Source organism: Bidens hawaiensis, unplaced genomic scaffold (assembly GCF_021521415.1).
Source record: "Bidens hawaiensis isolate Kalapana, Puna unplaced genomic scaffold, B.hawaiensis_p1.1 tig00016121_1, whole genome shotgun sequence".
In the NCBI taxonomy this organism is placed as follows: domain Eukaryota; kingdom Viridiplantae; phylum Streptophyta; class Magnoliopsida; order Asterales; family Asteraceae; genus Bidens; species Bidens hawaiensis.
Window position 1 is genome coordinate 432513 of NW_027492466.1, and position 15475 is coordinate 447987.

Consider the following 15475-nt stretch of genomic DNA (forward strand, 5'->3'; position numbering starts at 1 on the left):
CCGTGTTTTGCATGTTACCCTCACAAGTAGTGCTTTGAAGGAAACAACAATCCAATCGATTAAATAACCAGATCTGTTTCAAGGTGTACCATAATTGCCCGTTTAGACTTGTTACCCAGAAAGCCCGACCCGGTTATAGGTATAAATTGACAGTGTAAGATTACTGAAAATACCAAAACACAAACTGATAGGACAATACCATAAAATCAAAGTAGCTATAAATATAATAAAAAGAAAAAACCATCAATTTATTTATTCAAATACAAAGCTATTGCTGACTACCTAAAATGCAATGTCGAAACATAAAAAATAGAAATTTCGTCGTTATTGATCTTTGGAACTCGACTCCCCTCCGTTCTTCCACATGTAATTACACGACCCTGATAACAGAAATGACAAACTGTCCGACTCGTCAAACATATTTCTAGAAAAGTCTTGGAACGGTGAAAAACAAGCACTCGGCTCCCCAACAAGCCCGGTTCCACTTGGCTCTCCAACATCCCCGGATCCACTTGTAACATTTGAGTTGAAATTGAAATCAAAGAATCCAACTTCCTTAGACCCTTGAATATTATTATTAGTATTATTACTATTATCATCTTGATCATGTAATTGACCAACTTTAGGTTCATCCAAGGGTATTGCAGGTGTGTGCCCTTGGAAAAGAGAAATATGACCGAAAAGCTTATCTTTTCTTGAAAAAGTTATACCACACGAACAAAGCCACCTGTCTCGTCCACAATGCTTCTCGTGCGTTTTAAGATCCGCGATAACCGAGAACTTCTTCGTGTTGCAACGACTACACATGAAGCTTTTATCGCAATGACTTCGTTTATAATGATTCTTCACACACAGTATAGTCTTCAAAGGCTGAAACTTCTTATGATCTTTATTCCTCTTACAACCAACAAACGGGCACGAGTATCTTTTAACAAGCTTTGCTTCCGACCCAGTTTCCTTATGCGGTTTTGCTAACGCTGCAGGCGTTTTATACTCGTCACCATGACCTCTCATATGCATTCTTAGATTGGCGTCACGCTTGAAACCCTTTCCGCATATACACAAAAATGCGTGTGCGGGGCCAGAATCTCTTCCTTTTCAAGCTGCAGGATTTCATAAGATCCCGGTGGGAGATGCTCACCTTCTTCCACATCATCGTCATGGTCTTCGTGAACATCCATATGATCCACATGATCGGTTTCTGCAGGATGATCCTCAACTTTGCTTACCATATTCCTAAGAGTATTACTATCACTATGATAATTATGATTACCATTAGCATTACCATTACCGTTATAGTTATTATCGGACATGTTGACTCCATAACCGACAGACGGATTTGCATTCGGGAAACGATTGACCGAAGGAAGAAGACTACCTGCGGTCGATATGAGTTGAATAATAATTGAAGTAAGATCTGCAGTAACGAGCTGCTGCTGTTGAATCAGAAGCTAATCCGGTTGATCAACAGATGACTTGGCTAGAATCAAGTGCACGAGTTCCCGGAGCTGATGAATCTTATCTTCCATGACGGAGAGGTTACCGAGCATGGTTTTGGGATCCCACAACTGAGATTTCGATGTTTGTTGTGGAATGAAGTTGACTTGGGTCAACGAAGGTTGGAGTGTTTGCTGCAAATGTTTTCTGATGATGGAATCGTAATCGAAAACGGAGGGTTGGTGGGAGTCATAAGGGTGATGATTCATTACACTAGAGGTGTTTTGGGGTAAATGGTTATTGTTTCTAGCGTCCATTTGTTAGATCTGATGCAGATATACACAAATTCAAATTCAAATTCAAATTCATAATCAGAATCAGTCGATTAATCAATTGGCAGCCTAACAGACTAACAGTTGAGATTAATGGACAGCAAATAAACATTTAATCCTCAATCGAATTAATATAATAAAATAAGAATGAAAATTAAAAAAAAAAGTCAACTAGAAAATAATAAGCATGAATAAAATTGGGGGCATGGGAATGGAATGAAGAAGCAATGAATGATAATATCAATCAAAAGCAGAAGCAAGAGAGGGTTAATTATTACCTGATTATTATTGATATTGAAGAAGCATGAGTAAGAAAATGAAGATGTTGATGAATAATGATGAAGATGATAGATAGGGTTTGAATAATAATAATAATAATAATAATAATAATAATAGAGGAGAAGAGGAGGAATCTGACTTGGGATTGTAGAAACAAGTGACGATGCTTCCACCTCTTCTTTCTTCACCTTTCTTTTTTTCTTTTTCTGAATATTATTATCTGTGAATACTACAAAGCTGTCACTTTTATCCGAAACCCAAAATAAGAAAACACGTATCTGAACTCAAACTAACCCGACCTAAAAAACCCGAACACAAGAAAAGATTAACCCGAGCCTGAACCGAAGTAATTTGGGTTGGTTCTCGGGTTTGATTTATAAGTTTTAGGTCAACTCGAATAAACTTTTAGTTTTGAAATTTAATATATATATTTATGCATAATAGGCTTAGTATTAGCGACTAACGTTATCAGAATCTGGTCATAATTGATTGTTGTCATCACAACTATTATTGATTGATTGTTTATTGATAGTTTATGTTTTCCGTTTGTTACTAATAGCAATTGTAATCGAACAACCAAATCACGCCCGATTGAAGACGATTGTGGTTCGAGTTAGTTTTACTCTTCTTTTGGATTGTTTTATCAAGTTATGTAAGTTTATTAATTGATTATTTGCTTACGAGTAAATAATAATATGTTGTTTTAATTTTAGCATTGTAGGTTTTAATTTTTTTTTGTTTTTTGTTTTCTAGGATACTCGAAACCTGATTAACCCAACCCGAATTACTCGAACCCGAAAAACACGTGAGAGATTCGGGTTGGGTTTCGGGTCAAGATTTAAAACTTTGAAACTCGAATAACCCGACCTGAAAAACCCGAAACCCGAAAAACGAACCCGAAGAACACTCCTAGTGAATAATATGGACGAAACGACCCGGCACGAAAAATATATAGGTTTTGGGTTGACTGACATAATATGTTTTAATAAACATGTCAATCTGAACCCGACCCGTTAAAATGTGGGTTAACCCGTTAGCCTGTTTAGGAGTTTTAGGGAAATTAATATTTTTTAGAGATAAAAAGTGTTGAATTTAGAAGTTAAAAACTCAAATTTTTAATTTTTTATATATTTACCTTTTATAAATAAAACTAATTTTTTTTAAAAGACTTTCATCCACTTGTCACTTACGACATTCTAATTCTATTAGTTATAAACTTAAAATAGTCTATTTATATTTTATAGATCATTTTCAATGGTTTATTTGTTTGTTCGTATCTAAGCTAAATACGTAACAATCAAATTTATTAATTGTTAACAAGAGATAAACACACAAAAATAATTTAATCTATCATATATTACTAAAATGTTTTATATGAATAAAGAATAATTAATTATTAAAATTGTTAGTAAGTCACTTGGTATTACTCGTAATCATAATTGAAGGTAAAAATGGGTTGAACCGAACATGACACAAATTAAAACGGGTCGACCTGATATGACACGAAGAAATATATGGGTTGGGTTAGGGTTAAACAATCTCAACACATTAACCTGATACCTATCAACCCATTAGCCCGCTAACCTGACACAATAGACATTCCTAATGAATAAGGAAGCAAGCGGTTCAGTTAGGTTTGGGTTTCTCAACCTCATCTCGACTTTCTAAACCCAAGTGATTTAACATATGTGCTTACGCACATGGACGACTTTCGATCTTTGTGTTAAGTAAAGTTGTTTTGACTCTTTAAAAACAATTATTTTAATAAATATAATTTTTAATTTTAACAACAATCACTCATCATCCTAGTACTAGCAAACAAAATTTTAATAAATATATTTTTAAATGATATGAAACTTTTAGAAAAAACTTACACGACCACCCTATCAGAGTGATGATGTTTTCTAAATAAATAAGCTAACAAATTAAAGTTGTATGCTCTTTTTTAAAAAGTTTTGTTACCAATGCCATCTATATTATCAAGGTGTTTAGAAGAATCCAAGACGTTTATTTTCATTGTAAAAATGTGTTTACTATTCCTTGTATTTGTGTCATTAAATGTTTAATTATAGTACATGATGAAGAAGTAGACGAGGATCAGAGATATTTCCCCGTACATGTGTTTAATCACTATAACCAGTTAGTGGTTTTCGAACCATATTAGCATTTATTCTAAGCAAAGTACGAGTTGTACAGGTCTCGAGTGTTTAACTTTACAATTGTTATTGCTTTTATTCGTGTAGAATGCTGGTTAAAATCTCTTAACTTGATCTGAATATTGTAAAAGTATATCTTAGATGGGTTGTTTTGTTGTCTTCGTTTTTTGTTGGCTTTTATGTTTGATGGCACCAACACTTTTGAGGTTTCGGGATTGTAACGCTACACTACTGATATTTTACCGAACTTTTGCCTACGGTACCTTACCAAGTATTTTCGGTACCAGTATCAGTATTTTTTATCCCTAGTATGGTCATCAATTGATACATACATGACTACATTCTCCAACATAGATGTGACTTTTACAAACACATTTCATGAACTTTAAACAAGTTCCCTATAACACAACAAAATTTCTAAACCTTCAATAACAAAGCAAATTAACAATAGGCGAAACTGCCTGCCGATCATCATTTCTGCTTAGACTTGAGAGGAACTCCTTTATACATTTGCACTTTTTCTTTCAAAGCGTCTCGCCTGGGGCGTGCCACTATGTTGTTGGGATCAAACAGCAGGGCTTCTTCAAACGCCTTTAGAGCAGATTTGTAGTCTTTTTTCTTCTCGTACGCATCACCCAAGTTGTTCCAAGCTGTCACATACCCTGGCTGAATCTTCACAGCTGTTTCAAGCTGAGATATTCCCTTGTCGGTTTTTCCATCGCGAACGTAGCTCACACCCAAAGCATTGTAAACCTGACAGATATCAAAACATTCTATAAACTATACCTGTTTTGACGTTGACCATTTAAAGGGAAGTTATAACAATAAGAGAAATTTTCACAAACGGTCATTGCAAGTTTGGTCCCCAGGTTATAAAAATTGCAAACTTAATTTAAACATTTGTGATAGGGTTGCACGTTAAGCTCCCATCATTAATCCCAGTTAGTTTTTAATAGAAAAGTGATGTCATGTGTCATTCATGCGAGGGTGATTGTGTCTTTACAAATTATAGACCCTAATAATATACTCTTTTAAACTTCAGAACTCTTAACGTGACTTCATCACCTACGATTATGCACTAAACCATCGGTTTTGCACAAATTGAAGGTGACGAATTCGACATTTGAAGTTTTGGAGTTTGAAAGAGTATTTTCTTAGGATTTCAAATTTAAAAAGTCACAATCACCCTCACATGGATGGCACATGACATCAACATCTGTTAAAAACTAACTAAGATTCACGGTGGGGACTACACGTGCAGCCCTCTTAAATGTTAGGACTAAGTTTTCAATTTTTAAAGCCTAGGGACCAAACTTGCACTATGGTCAACCCACAAGGACCATTTTCACAATTTTCTCTGATAGTGATAATAAATTAATAATAGTAGTATCAGTAGTAATAACAATATTAATGTTAATAATAATAACAAGAATACCTGTGCAAGATCCTGGTCATCTCCATCCCATTTTTCAATTGCTTGATTCAAGTACTTTGTAGCAGCTGGATAGAACTTCCTTCTTAACATCACCGCCCCGAGTTCAAACAGTTCCATTGAACTTGCATCACCACTTCTCACTTGTTCCTGTCATTTTAATATCAAATTAATATAAAACAAACCAGACTGACTAGTTATTATGAGTTTGGGTCGTAATATGAATGTACCTGCAACTCTTTAGCCGAAAGATCAAGTTCTCTGCGGACAAGAACTTGGCGTATGACAAAAAAGGTTCCAACACCAAGTAATCCTAACAGCAATAGAAGGTAGGATAGCTGGATTCCTAATTCAAACAACTCCCCAACCTCATAAATAGGATTCATTTTGAGATTTTCAGTTGCTGCCATTGCTCCTGCCGCGGATGTCATTGATCCACTTGAAAACACTGCCATACTAATCAATTTCTTTCTCACATCTTTCTCACCAGCTAATTCTGCAAAAATAACTGACAACCAGAACCACTAAGAATCCATATATATTAAATCTACTGCTGGTTCTTATCCTATATATTGATTGATTGATTGATATAGGGTGGGGGCGTATTTAGCAAATCATGCCTTTGTTCTTATTCCTAAAACTGTGGTAGAGACTAGAGTCATAGGCCCAAATGGCAAACGTAAGTTAAGGCTATCCTAGTAAATAAACCTAATAATAATAATAATAACAGTAACAAGAGTATAATAAACATTGATCAAAATAAGTTCCAAAAAGTGAAGAAGAAGAAGAAGAAGAAGGTTTATGGCATTACCATCATGAATTATAGGTAATGCGTGTATCTGAAAAGTCCCCATTCCTCTTCTACTACATGTCTGTTTAAAGAAAGATAAATGAAAACATAAAACTCTAAATTCATATATATATTAAATATAATAGTTAGTTTTAGATTAATAATAGTATCTGTTATCTCCAGAAGTTACAGAAACCATAAGAAACAGAGTGAGAGAGAGACCTGAAGGAATAGATGATGAGGAGTGAAGCTAGGAAGTAGCTTGTGAGGATTCAAAACAGAAGAAGAAATACCAGAGGAGGCAGTTAGCTTCAGCTTCAGCTTCAGAGCAGGTAACTGAAGGATCATCGTCGTCTTCTTTCTTTCCAAACGGAGAGTCTGGTTGCTGCCTCAAGATAACTTTATTATTATTATTATTATTATTATTATTATTATTATTTCTGTTTCTATTCCACTTCACTTCACTTCACTTCATTTCATCATTTTATTTAATTATTATTGGCTAAGCAAGAAGAAGAAGAAATTAAGTGTGTGGTTCATATTGTTTTGATTTTTCAAGCACAAGTAATTGTCTCCGGATAGATGGATATCGTCATTTTGTGCTTCCATTAGATATTATAAAAATAATTAGTCAAAGTTAATATTAAAACTATAAAAACAGAAAGAGAATAAAAAGAAAAAAAAAACCCTCCTAACTCCACCTATGACCACCACAGCTATCACTATCTCATAAGCTACAAAATTAAATTAGACTTTAATTTACCAAAAGTAGAATAAGGTTTGAAAACTGTTTATTAACTTTTTCAAAACCGTTTTGAAAAGACATATTTTGAGACTTCTAGAAAACTGTTTTTTTCTATCAAAAAGTTAAAATAAAAATGATTTTTTGTAATTGTCAAACACCTTTTAACTTATTAGAGTCTCAAAGACACTCAATCATCTTATCAGCTGTCACATTTGTTGGTCAAAAGAGTGCAAGCTCACAATCTCTCCCATAAGATTTGATGGCTTTTATGGTTGGAGAGAGTATCGATTGCAAAGACAAACAAAAGCGCCTTAGATTTTGTTATCTATGTGCAAAAAGTCGAGGAAGATATTTAGGGTCGTCGAAGAAACAATTTAAGTTTTAGGAAGCTTCATCAAACTGGTGCAATCATTCTGGAATATGGACCGGTGCTGAAATTCATTAGAGGTTTTTTGAGTTGTTGCCCGGATTTTAGGTTAGGAAGTTAGCACACCTATTAATTGAGATTTTTCATGAACACTGAAGAAAATACATGTTTTTAAACTTTGATACCACATTCAGGGAAGCTATATACCGACCTAAGACATAAAGAGGTGGTGCAATGCAAGATTCATACATGGTTTGAAGTTATAGACTGATTATGTATGGCAATACGTCCCTTATCACAAAACAAGCGACTAAAATTACGGTTTGGCCGAAACCACTTGCAAAAATGGACTTCCAACTATCACAACGAATCATTTTGTACTTTAAATACACACTCATCAACACTCGTTTTATATACTTTCAAATCATTAAAAGTTTCAAACACCTTGATTTGTTTTCTGAAAACGGAGTGTTACACTAAGGACCGAAATGTGTAACATGTTAATATAAAAATGATCGTTTAATACATGAAGTTTAAGGTCAAAATTTTCAACCCAAAATAGACCTAAAGAAACACTGTTTACTCTTTAATTTACTAAACTTTCAAACATAATCACGTTATAAATGTTGAAGTACTGAAGACGATATAGAAATAAGTTATATGGTGTTTATTCTTTTCTAAAGGATGCTTTTACATATAATACATAATGCCTCTAGGCTCTAGCATTAAATGAATTTGTGCTATTTCTATTTAGCTATTAGAGCATTCACATCAGCATCCCCATTTATTATTTAATATATTTTATAATATTGGTTATATTTGAACTGGCTGGAAACAGTTGATTTACTAAGGTCTTCCATGCCATTCAACAAATAATATATAGAAATCAAGTATGGAATTACTTGAGTAGTTTTGGAAGTAGAAACTTATTAAATTTCTTGATAAAGAAGAAGTGAATTGCGACACCAAGCAACGGCAATGCTGACAGGATCCATGTTGATCTTCTAGTTTGAAGTAACACTTGACTCAACCATTTCAACAGATCTAACGTCTTTGTTTTAGGAGGGGTGACCACATGTTCATGTGCAACAATTTTATCATCATCATCATCATCATCATCCACTTTTGACTGATCATCACTTGTTAACGGCTCATGATTGCTGATTGCAGACACCATTCCGTTCGAAACATTAACATATGGGCCTTTATCAACACAGGATTCTTCTTCTACTGAATGTGGAGGATTCTGTTGACATGTTTGTTGGTTTGTTAGTAACATCATCCATCATACACTATTAGTATTATTCAGCAAAATAAAACAAGTTCAAGTTCAACTCGCCTTCTTTTGTTTATGCATGTAGGGGCTGTTGTGCAGAACACCAAGGAACTCGTTCACAGCTCTCACCCACCTGTCTTATGATGTCATCATTAAACAAACAAGCAAACATTCTAATACAATCAAACTTCAACTTACCATAAAGTAGATCCAGTAAGACCCTCAAAGAAAGCAAGATGTCCACCATGTCGTGTCACAGCCAGCACAATATTCTTATTTGCTCTATGAACGAAGAATAATAACATATTATTAATCTAAATTTGCTTTGGTTAATTTATTGTATGCGTGAGAATACCTGCACTCGTCCCAGGGAATTGCCTCCCAAGTACATACAGGATCATCTAAAGCACTTATACATAATAATGGAATACGAACTTTTGTCACATACTGAGCACTGCTACAATGCCTATAGTATGCATCCACAGTCTTCAACAAGAAAAACAAAAGGTCACTTACAATATCACTAATATGTGATGTTTAAAGTGGTAAACTAGGTAAGGTAAGGTTTACCTCATACTTCCCAACTAGACGGGTCGCATAATTGTCAAAATCCCGGATGGTACGTGACTAGAAAGGGGAGTAACAAAGATACGTTACATAATGTTGTTTATGTTCCATATAACCAACCTTTTAAAATAATATATAGAGCCTACTACCTTGACAATACCATCCCAATCCCCAAGTCTTGAATAAAGTGGTTGATGCCTGCAATGAAAAAACAAAACTCAACATGTAGAAACATCTTATTATAATGAATAAGTAACTTGGGTAGCCACATGTCGACTTTTGGTGAAGTTTAGATTTTGGTTTCCTGCCTCTCTCTCCTGTTATATAGTAATGGTCTGACCGCTTCAAGCGCTCTTTCACCTCCCAAAGAGCAAAGTTGACTTGATGAGCGCAGATGAGGAAGCGGGAGCAAGAAAACCAAGAAGATCTTTCTTGTCCTTCTACTTAAGGGGCAAAGAGAATCGCTTTTGCTACTGAGAAAGCGAACGGTCAGCGCGAAGGTTCAAGACTTAGCCGAACGTTAGCGAAGCTAGATTCTCATAGCGAGGCGCTTCGCTAACATTTTAAATAATAAAATATCAAGATTATAATAATATTTTATTAAAATTTACTAAATCATAAGATTTCAATTAGGTTATACCTTAAAATATAGCTTTATAATTCTTAAATCTTCATTATTTGTTATTTATAATTCTTAAATCCACGTTATTTCATAATTAACCAATGGCTGATGACATCAACATACAAAACTTCATAGAAACTGTTGGTCTCAGGTCGGATTTATTCAACCCATGTAATAGATGGGCTTGTAACCTTGTAACTATAAAGTGGGAAATGATTCAATTAAAAGTATGGAGCACATACAGTTGTGCGTACTCTTGAAGACCAACAGTAAGAGCCCTGTCATAGAACTTTTGAACGGTCCTGCGACATATGAATCTAGACCCAATCTGCCAAATAATAATATCATGTTAAATGTGAAGTGGAATGATTTGATTATTCTGCAAAAGTAGAAAACTAACCAACAGGTCCCAAGGACAGCAGACGGCAACCGCTCCAGCAATAGGAATATCCTCCCCATATTCTCCGAGATATTTTACCTGTCACAAGAAACATTCTGAAACCAGAATGACAAATTGGATACTTCGCTTAAACCAGAAAGTTGTACCAGAATGTTAGCACCAATGCTGGTCCCGACTATAAAAAGAGGTGCATCGGGATATTCGTGATGAAGGTGGTTGACGACGTCTCGTATGTCATGTGTCCACCCCGCATTATAGAAGCAATCTGACTGAATTAAACAATTAACATCAACTTTACTTGAGTGTTGAAAACATTACAAGACAAATGAACCAAACATAGAGTGCAGAAAAGTACAACTCACAGTAACAGAAATTCCTCCAAGTCCACGATGATTACAAACAACAACATTCCATCCTCGCTTTGCTGTCGAGTAGGCAAGATGCTTCAGGTACTGAAAACAAAATTATGAACAATAAGGATTGTATGTTAATTCATTTTATGAAATACAAGTGCAGAGTGTAACACATTCCTAGTGACTGAGAGAAAGAAACAACATATATATGTAACACGTATAAAAACAGATAGTCACATACTATCTTATATTTCTAGGGAAATGACCATGAACATCAAAGCGCAGAATTAGTAAGAAAGATCATAATTGTGACACAAGAACGTACTTACCCTCTGGCAACACTCATATGGTATTTGTTTGTAATTAAAAACCTATAATGAGTAAGGTATGTAATCATTACAACTAACATAGCACTACAACAGAAATGGTATTTATTTATCAAAATACCCGTAAGAATCAAAACACGTTTAGTAAGCATGCAGACTTGACATTGACCATGTTTGCAGACAATAATTTGAACTTACAGCTGAAGAGGAATCACTGGTTAATCCAGGGATTACAATAACGATTGGGGTTTTATCATCTTCATATGTTGAATCTCCCAACACTGCAAGATTATGAAAAAACTTTAAACCCCAAATAAAATCTTACAAGCATGTTTGCCAATTCTCATCATGGAATATGCTATTAGAACCAAGATTGATTATCACATTTTTGTTCAAAAAATTACACAATACCAAGCTTAATACCCTATTACTAAGTTCATGCAAGATGTATCATACAGTTACAGTGCTCTTATAACTAACTAGTCCAATTGCACTATTTTCCTGATACCCAAATTAATGCATATACCGCGTGTACTGATAGAGGTATGGTGTGTTCAATTCATGAATGGGAAAATGCTCAAAGAGTCACAGGATAATAATTTGTATGTTTGCACCAGGATAATATAACGTGTGTGTGTTTGCAGTGTGTACTGTGCAGTGATAAATAGTATAGATAATTTTCTGATCATGTTTGTGCTACCATCACAACTCTTTAGCCAATCCATAGCGAATGTACCGCCATCAGATGCATGAAACAATTTTCTGCAAAATAAAAATATATTATAACTCAACTATAGAATTAGATATCAGAAAAGTAATTATTGTTTACTTTTTCTCACATTTATTCCTTGTATTTAAAAAATACATTTTCATTTTCTGTAATAATCTTACGTGTCAGGCAAGATTGTCTATGTTAGACAAGATTGTCTAGTTAGACAAGTTGTCTAGACTCTAGATATGTTCTGTCACAAATTGATATAATAAGAAATCTCCTTTGTTTTGTAATTAGAGTTTTCACTTTTGTATTGTAATTTGAGTTTTTATGGCATTTAAATTCTTGTTTAACCGAAAATACAAATTTGCAATTGTCCATTCTGCATCTAAACTTGTGCGTTATCATTTAATTATTTAAATTTATACATATGTATAACACAACCTACAACTCAAATAACTCTTGTTGTGTCTTAATACTCATGCTAAAAACTGTTTTACAAAACAATGTTCACATGCTTTCATAATAACCATTATCTTTGCTAAGACATGAATACAAACATTCAGCTATCAGTCGTTACTCGTTAATAGTTAGCATGTTGCTTTTGTAATTAATATCAACAACTTGGTTTTATCAAACCAAAGGTAAAAATTGCATCATACTAAAAAATCACATACATAGATACCTTGTATAATCTACTAGAGGAGGTTTGCCATGAAAGTTGAGAAAGGCCGTTTGAATATGAGGACTCGAGAGCCAAGGCGTAGCCATGTACCTAATTAAATAACCATAGATTCATTCATTGGTTCTGTATCAATATAATGACTCTAATAAATAAACTCATTCATTCATTCACATTGCATGAATAATTATTATTATAGCACTAGTGACATAAGCATCTGATGAATTCATAAAAATTGAACATCCAACTTGTGCTAATAATGAAATTTTGAAACTCTAGGGTAAATTTACAAAAAAAATGGGGGAAAATAAATTAAAATAATCAGTTTAAATAAACAGAAGACGTAAATATAAGTGTTGTTAAATAATAATAATAATAATAATAATAATAATAACCTGGCATGAAGAAGTCGGCAGTTTGAGACGACGCCATGGTAAACAAGGGAGGCGGAATCGTAGGTTAATGAGACCGGAGATCCACGGAAGAGAGTGAAGGCATCGTGAAGGAAGTGAAACTCTAAGAAATTGTAGATGAATATGACGAGGAACAAGAAGACAGCAGCTGCGTAATGGTGGATTGGTATGGATGTGAAGCCCTGGAGGATGAGGCCCAAGGCATCGTCGGCCATTTGATTTTGGGATTGGATCGGATCAGTGAAATGAAACCCTGCTACTGCTACTGCTACTGCTAGTAGTGATTGTGATTGTGATTGTGATTAGCAGAGAAGAGAACGCTGGTTTTGACTTTCAAGACGTTTAAAACGAGGCCGTACATCCAATTATTACGTGTCCTTATGTCTAAACTTCTTTTTTTTTTTCTAAACCAACATTACCGACTATACAACACGTAAACATTTTAATATTCCACCACCTACTAAAGGGGGAGTCAAGGCGGCCGCCGGGAACAGCGCCTCACGGATCGTTATGGGCGCTTTAAATGGGGTGGGCAGTGCTGGGTGTGGGGAAATGATGGATTGTGATTGATGAGTTTGTTTTTTTATTTATTTTAATAAAATAATGTAACATTTCATTTTCTCGTTTCGGTTAATAAAATAAAATATGAGTTATTATGAGTCGGGCTTTGTTGGGTTAAGTAATATGGATAATGGACTTGGGTTAATAAGGAAGGGAGAAAGACCATGGGCTCAAGCCTATGACCCATAATATATAAACCATTTCCTTTCCTTAATTCATTCATTCACTCATTCTATACACCACCAAAAACACACACTTAAGCTCTCTCTCTTATTCTCTTTTTCTCTAGCCGAAACCAAGAAGAAGAATCGATTCCCGGCCCGAGGTAATGATAGTATGATTTTACATGGATCCTAAACCGCTAGATCTAGTCGCGAAACGACGAGCCGACAAACCGTTAAAGTCACGAGATCCGGATAGAATCGGGTATAAACCGATCAAAAGATGAGCTTAGGGATCACCCTAGCTCAGATCTGGATCGAACGGGACGAAAAACGGTGAAAACGGTGGTGAAACAATCGAGATCTCGCTTTTCCGGCAATAGCAGCGCTGGAACAGTGGGGAATGTTAGAGAATGTTCCCTGACATTCTGACCTAAGCCTAATTCGTTAATGGGAGAATAATGAATTAACATCAATTCGTTATGCCCATTTGTGAAGAAGAAATAACGAATTAGCAGCAGTTCGTTAAGTAATTCGTTACGGGGAAATGACGAATGAACCCTCAATTCGTTATAAGGGTTAAATCGATACAAAAGACCAGTTCGTTATAAAAGACCAATTCGTTATAAAGACCAGTTCTTTGTAAAGACCAGTTCGTTGTAAAACCAGTTCGTTATAACGTTAAAAAGTAACGAATGAGTCCATTCGTTAACGAACTGGATAACGAATTAGACTTTAAAAGAATGACATAAAGGTCCCTGAACTTAGAAGAGAATGGATTAATTACAGAGAAGCCCTCGAACTTTGTGGGTTAACAAATAAAATAACAATTAAGAATTCTAATGAAAATTGTGTTAAGATAGTTAATGGAAATAAAAATTTTCCAAACTGACCTGGCAGCTCGAACCCAACCAGGGGCTCTGCCCCTTGGACCCTGCTAGGGGCTGCCGCCCATAGAACCCCGCTGCCCCCGGACCCCCGTTCGTTGAGGGTTATAATTAAACTAGAAACGTGATATGGGTAGTGATAGTTAATTGATACGTATAATTGTTATACAGTTAGTCGCCCACAGCTAAATAAAGGAACAACCATTAACGGTGAATGTAACAGGACTCAGGTGAGTTTCTAGCCTCAATTCCTTGTTATGTTTTCGGGGCTGTGTGCACACTCAATGTGAATGTTAATACACTTACTTAAATGGTAAGTGTATGCTATTATGAACTATGTGATAGTATGTATGAATGAAAGCTCGTCGGTGCGTGAACGATCTTCGGATATTGCACGTAGCGACGGGGAAAGTAATATTTAGTATATCTTGTATGAAATATGTATGTAGGAAAGTACGTAATGAAATGAGTATGTACGAAGGTATGAACGTGTAAAGAAATATATGTGGTTATAGCATGGATGAAAGGTATGGTTTAGGCAGAGAACAGACCCTAATAATATATGCGAATGTAGGGAACAGACCTTAATAATATCTTCAAATGTAGGGGACAAACCCTAATAATGTCCGCAAATGTAGGGAACAGACCTTAATAATATCCGCGAATGTAGGGAACATACCCTAATAATATCTGCGATGGTCATAGGGCGGAATGCTCTTTAAAACGTATATGTATGAATAAAAGTATGTATGTAAGTATGAAAGAAAGAATGAAAGTATGTATGTATGTAAGTATGTAATGAAAGATGAAAGTACATATCTTCGGATACGTATTTACGTAAGTATGTGAATGCAATGTATGTTGCCTGATTAACTAAAACTCGCTCAGCGTAGCTGACTTTTAGTATACACGCAGGTTAATAGACTGAGATAATTGGTTTGAGTGGGACACATGGCAGGATTGAAGAGGCTGGCATC

The 15475-nt window shown here is 35.0% G+C and overlaps 2 protein-coding genes and 1 pseudogene across 3 annotated transcripts; all 3 read right to left on the minus strand.

Annotated features, from left to right (window-relative positions):
* Positions 1 to 279: 279 nt before the first annotated feature.
* Positions 280 to 2094, minus strand: LOC143550638 (protein SENSITIVE TO PROTON RHIZOTOXICITY 1 pseudogene; annotated as a pseudogene). Its single transcript, XR_013138366.1, has 2 exons — positions 2048 to 2094; positions 280 to 1763 (listed from the first exon to the last, which is right to left on the minus strand). The product of XR_013138366.1 is annotated as a protein SENSITIVE TO PROTON RHIZOTOXICITY 1 pseudogene (transcript).
* Positions 2095 to 4525: 2431 nt separating this feature from the next.
* On the minus strand, positions 4526 to 6126 carry LOC143550639 (tetratricopeptide repeat domain-containing protein PYG7, chloroplastic-like). The gene is made up of 3 exons (XM_077041254.1): positions 5867 to 6126; positions 5640 to 5786; positions 4526 to 4957 (listed from the first exon to the last, which is right to left on the minus strand). Exons 1-3 carry the CDS (start codon positions 6089 to 6091, stop codon positions 4676 to 4678), a joined length of 654 nt encoding a protein of 217 aa, XP_076897369.1. The 5' UTR covers positions 6092 to 6126; the 3' UTR covers positions 4526 to 4675.
* Positions 6127 to 7798: 1672 nt separating this feature from the next.
* LOC143550643 (uncharacterized) lies at positions 7799 to 13257 on the minus strand. The gene is made up of 14 exons (XM_077041257.1): positions 12872 to 13257; positions 12480 to 12569; positions 11783 to 11844; positions 11281 to 11363; positions 10766 to 10855; positions 10550 to 10672; positions 10404 to 10481; positions 10246 to 10331; positions 9531 to 9579; positions 9385 to 9441; positions 9170 to 9300; positions 9013 to 9096; positions 8878 to 8947; positions 7799 to 8784 (listed from the first exon to the last, which is right to left on the minus strand). The coding sequence occupies exons 1-14, from the start codon at positions 13102 to 13104 to the stop codon at positions 8437 to 8439; spliced, it is 1584 nt and encodes a 527-aa protein (XP_076897372.1). The 5' UTR covers positions 13105 to 13257; the 3' UTR covers positions 7799 to 8436.
* Between the last annotated feature and the right edge of the window lie 2218 nt (positions 13258 to 15475).

Excerpts from the sequence above, each read along its gene's own strand:
- LOC143550639 (XM_077041254.1), bottom strand. The coding sequence starts at position 6,091 with ATGGCAGTGTTTTCAAGTGGATCAATGACATCCGCGGCAGGAGCAATG. Across the intron at positions 5,787-5,866 it reads TTTCGGCTAAAGAGTTGCAG|GAACAAGTGAGAAGTGGTGA; the intron begins GTACATTCATAT and ends TTAAAATGACAG. Across the intron at positions 4,958-5,639 it reads ATGACCAGGATCTTGCACAG|GTTTACAATGCTTTGGGTGT; the intron begins GTATTCTTGTTA and ends GATATCTGTCAG.
- LOC143550643 (XM_077041257.1), bottom strand. The coding sequence starts at position 13,104 with ATGGCCGACGATGCCTTGGGCCTCATCCTCCAGGGCTTCACATCCATA. Across the intron at positions 10,482-10,549 it reads GCATTGGTGCTAACATTCTG|GTAAAATATCTCGGAGAATA; the intron begins GTACAACTTTCT and ends TTCTTGTGACAG. Across the intron at positions 9,580-10,245 it reads CTTCAAGAGTACGCACAACT|GCATCAACCACTTTATTCAA; the intron begins GTATGTGCTCCA and ends TTTTCATTGCAG.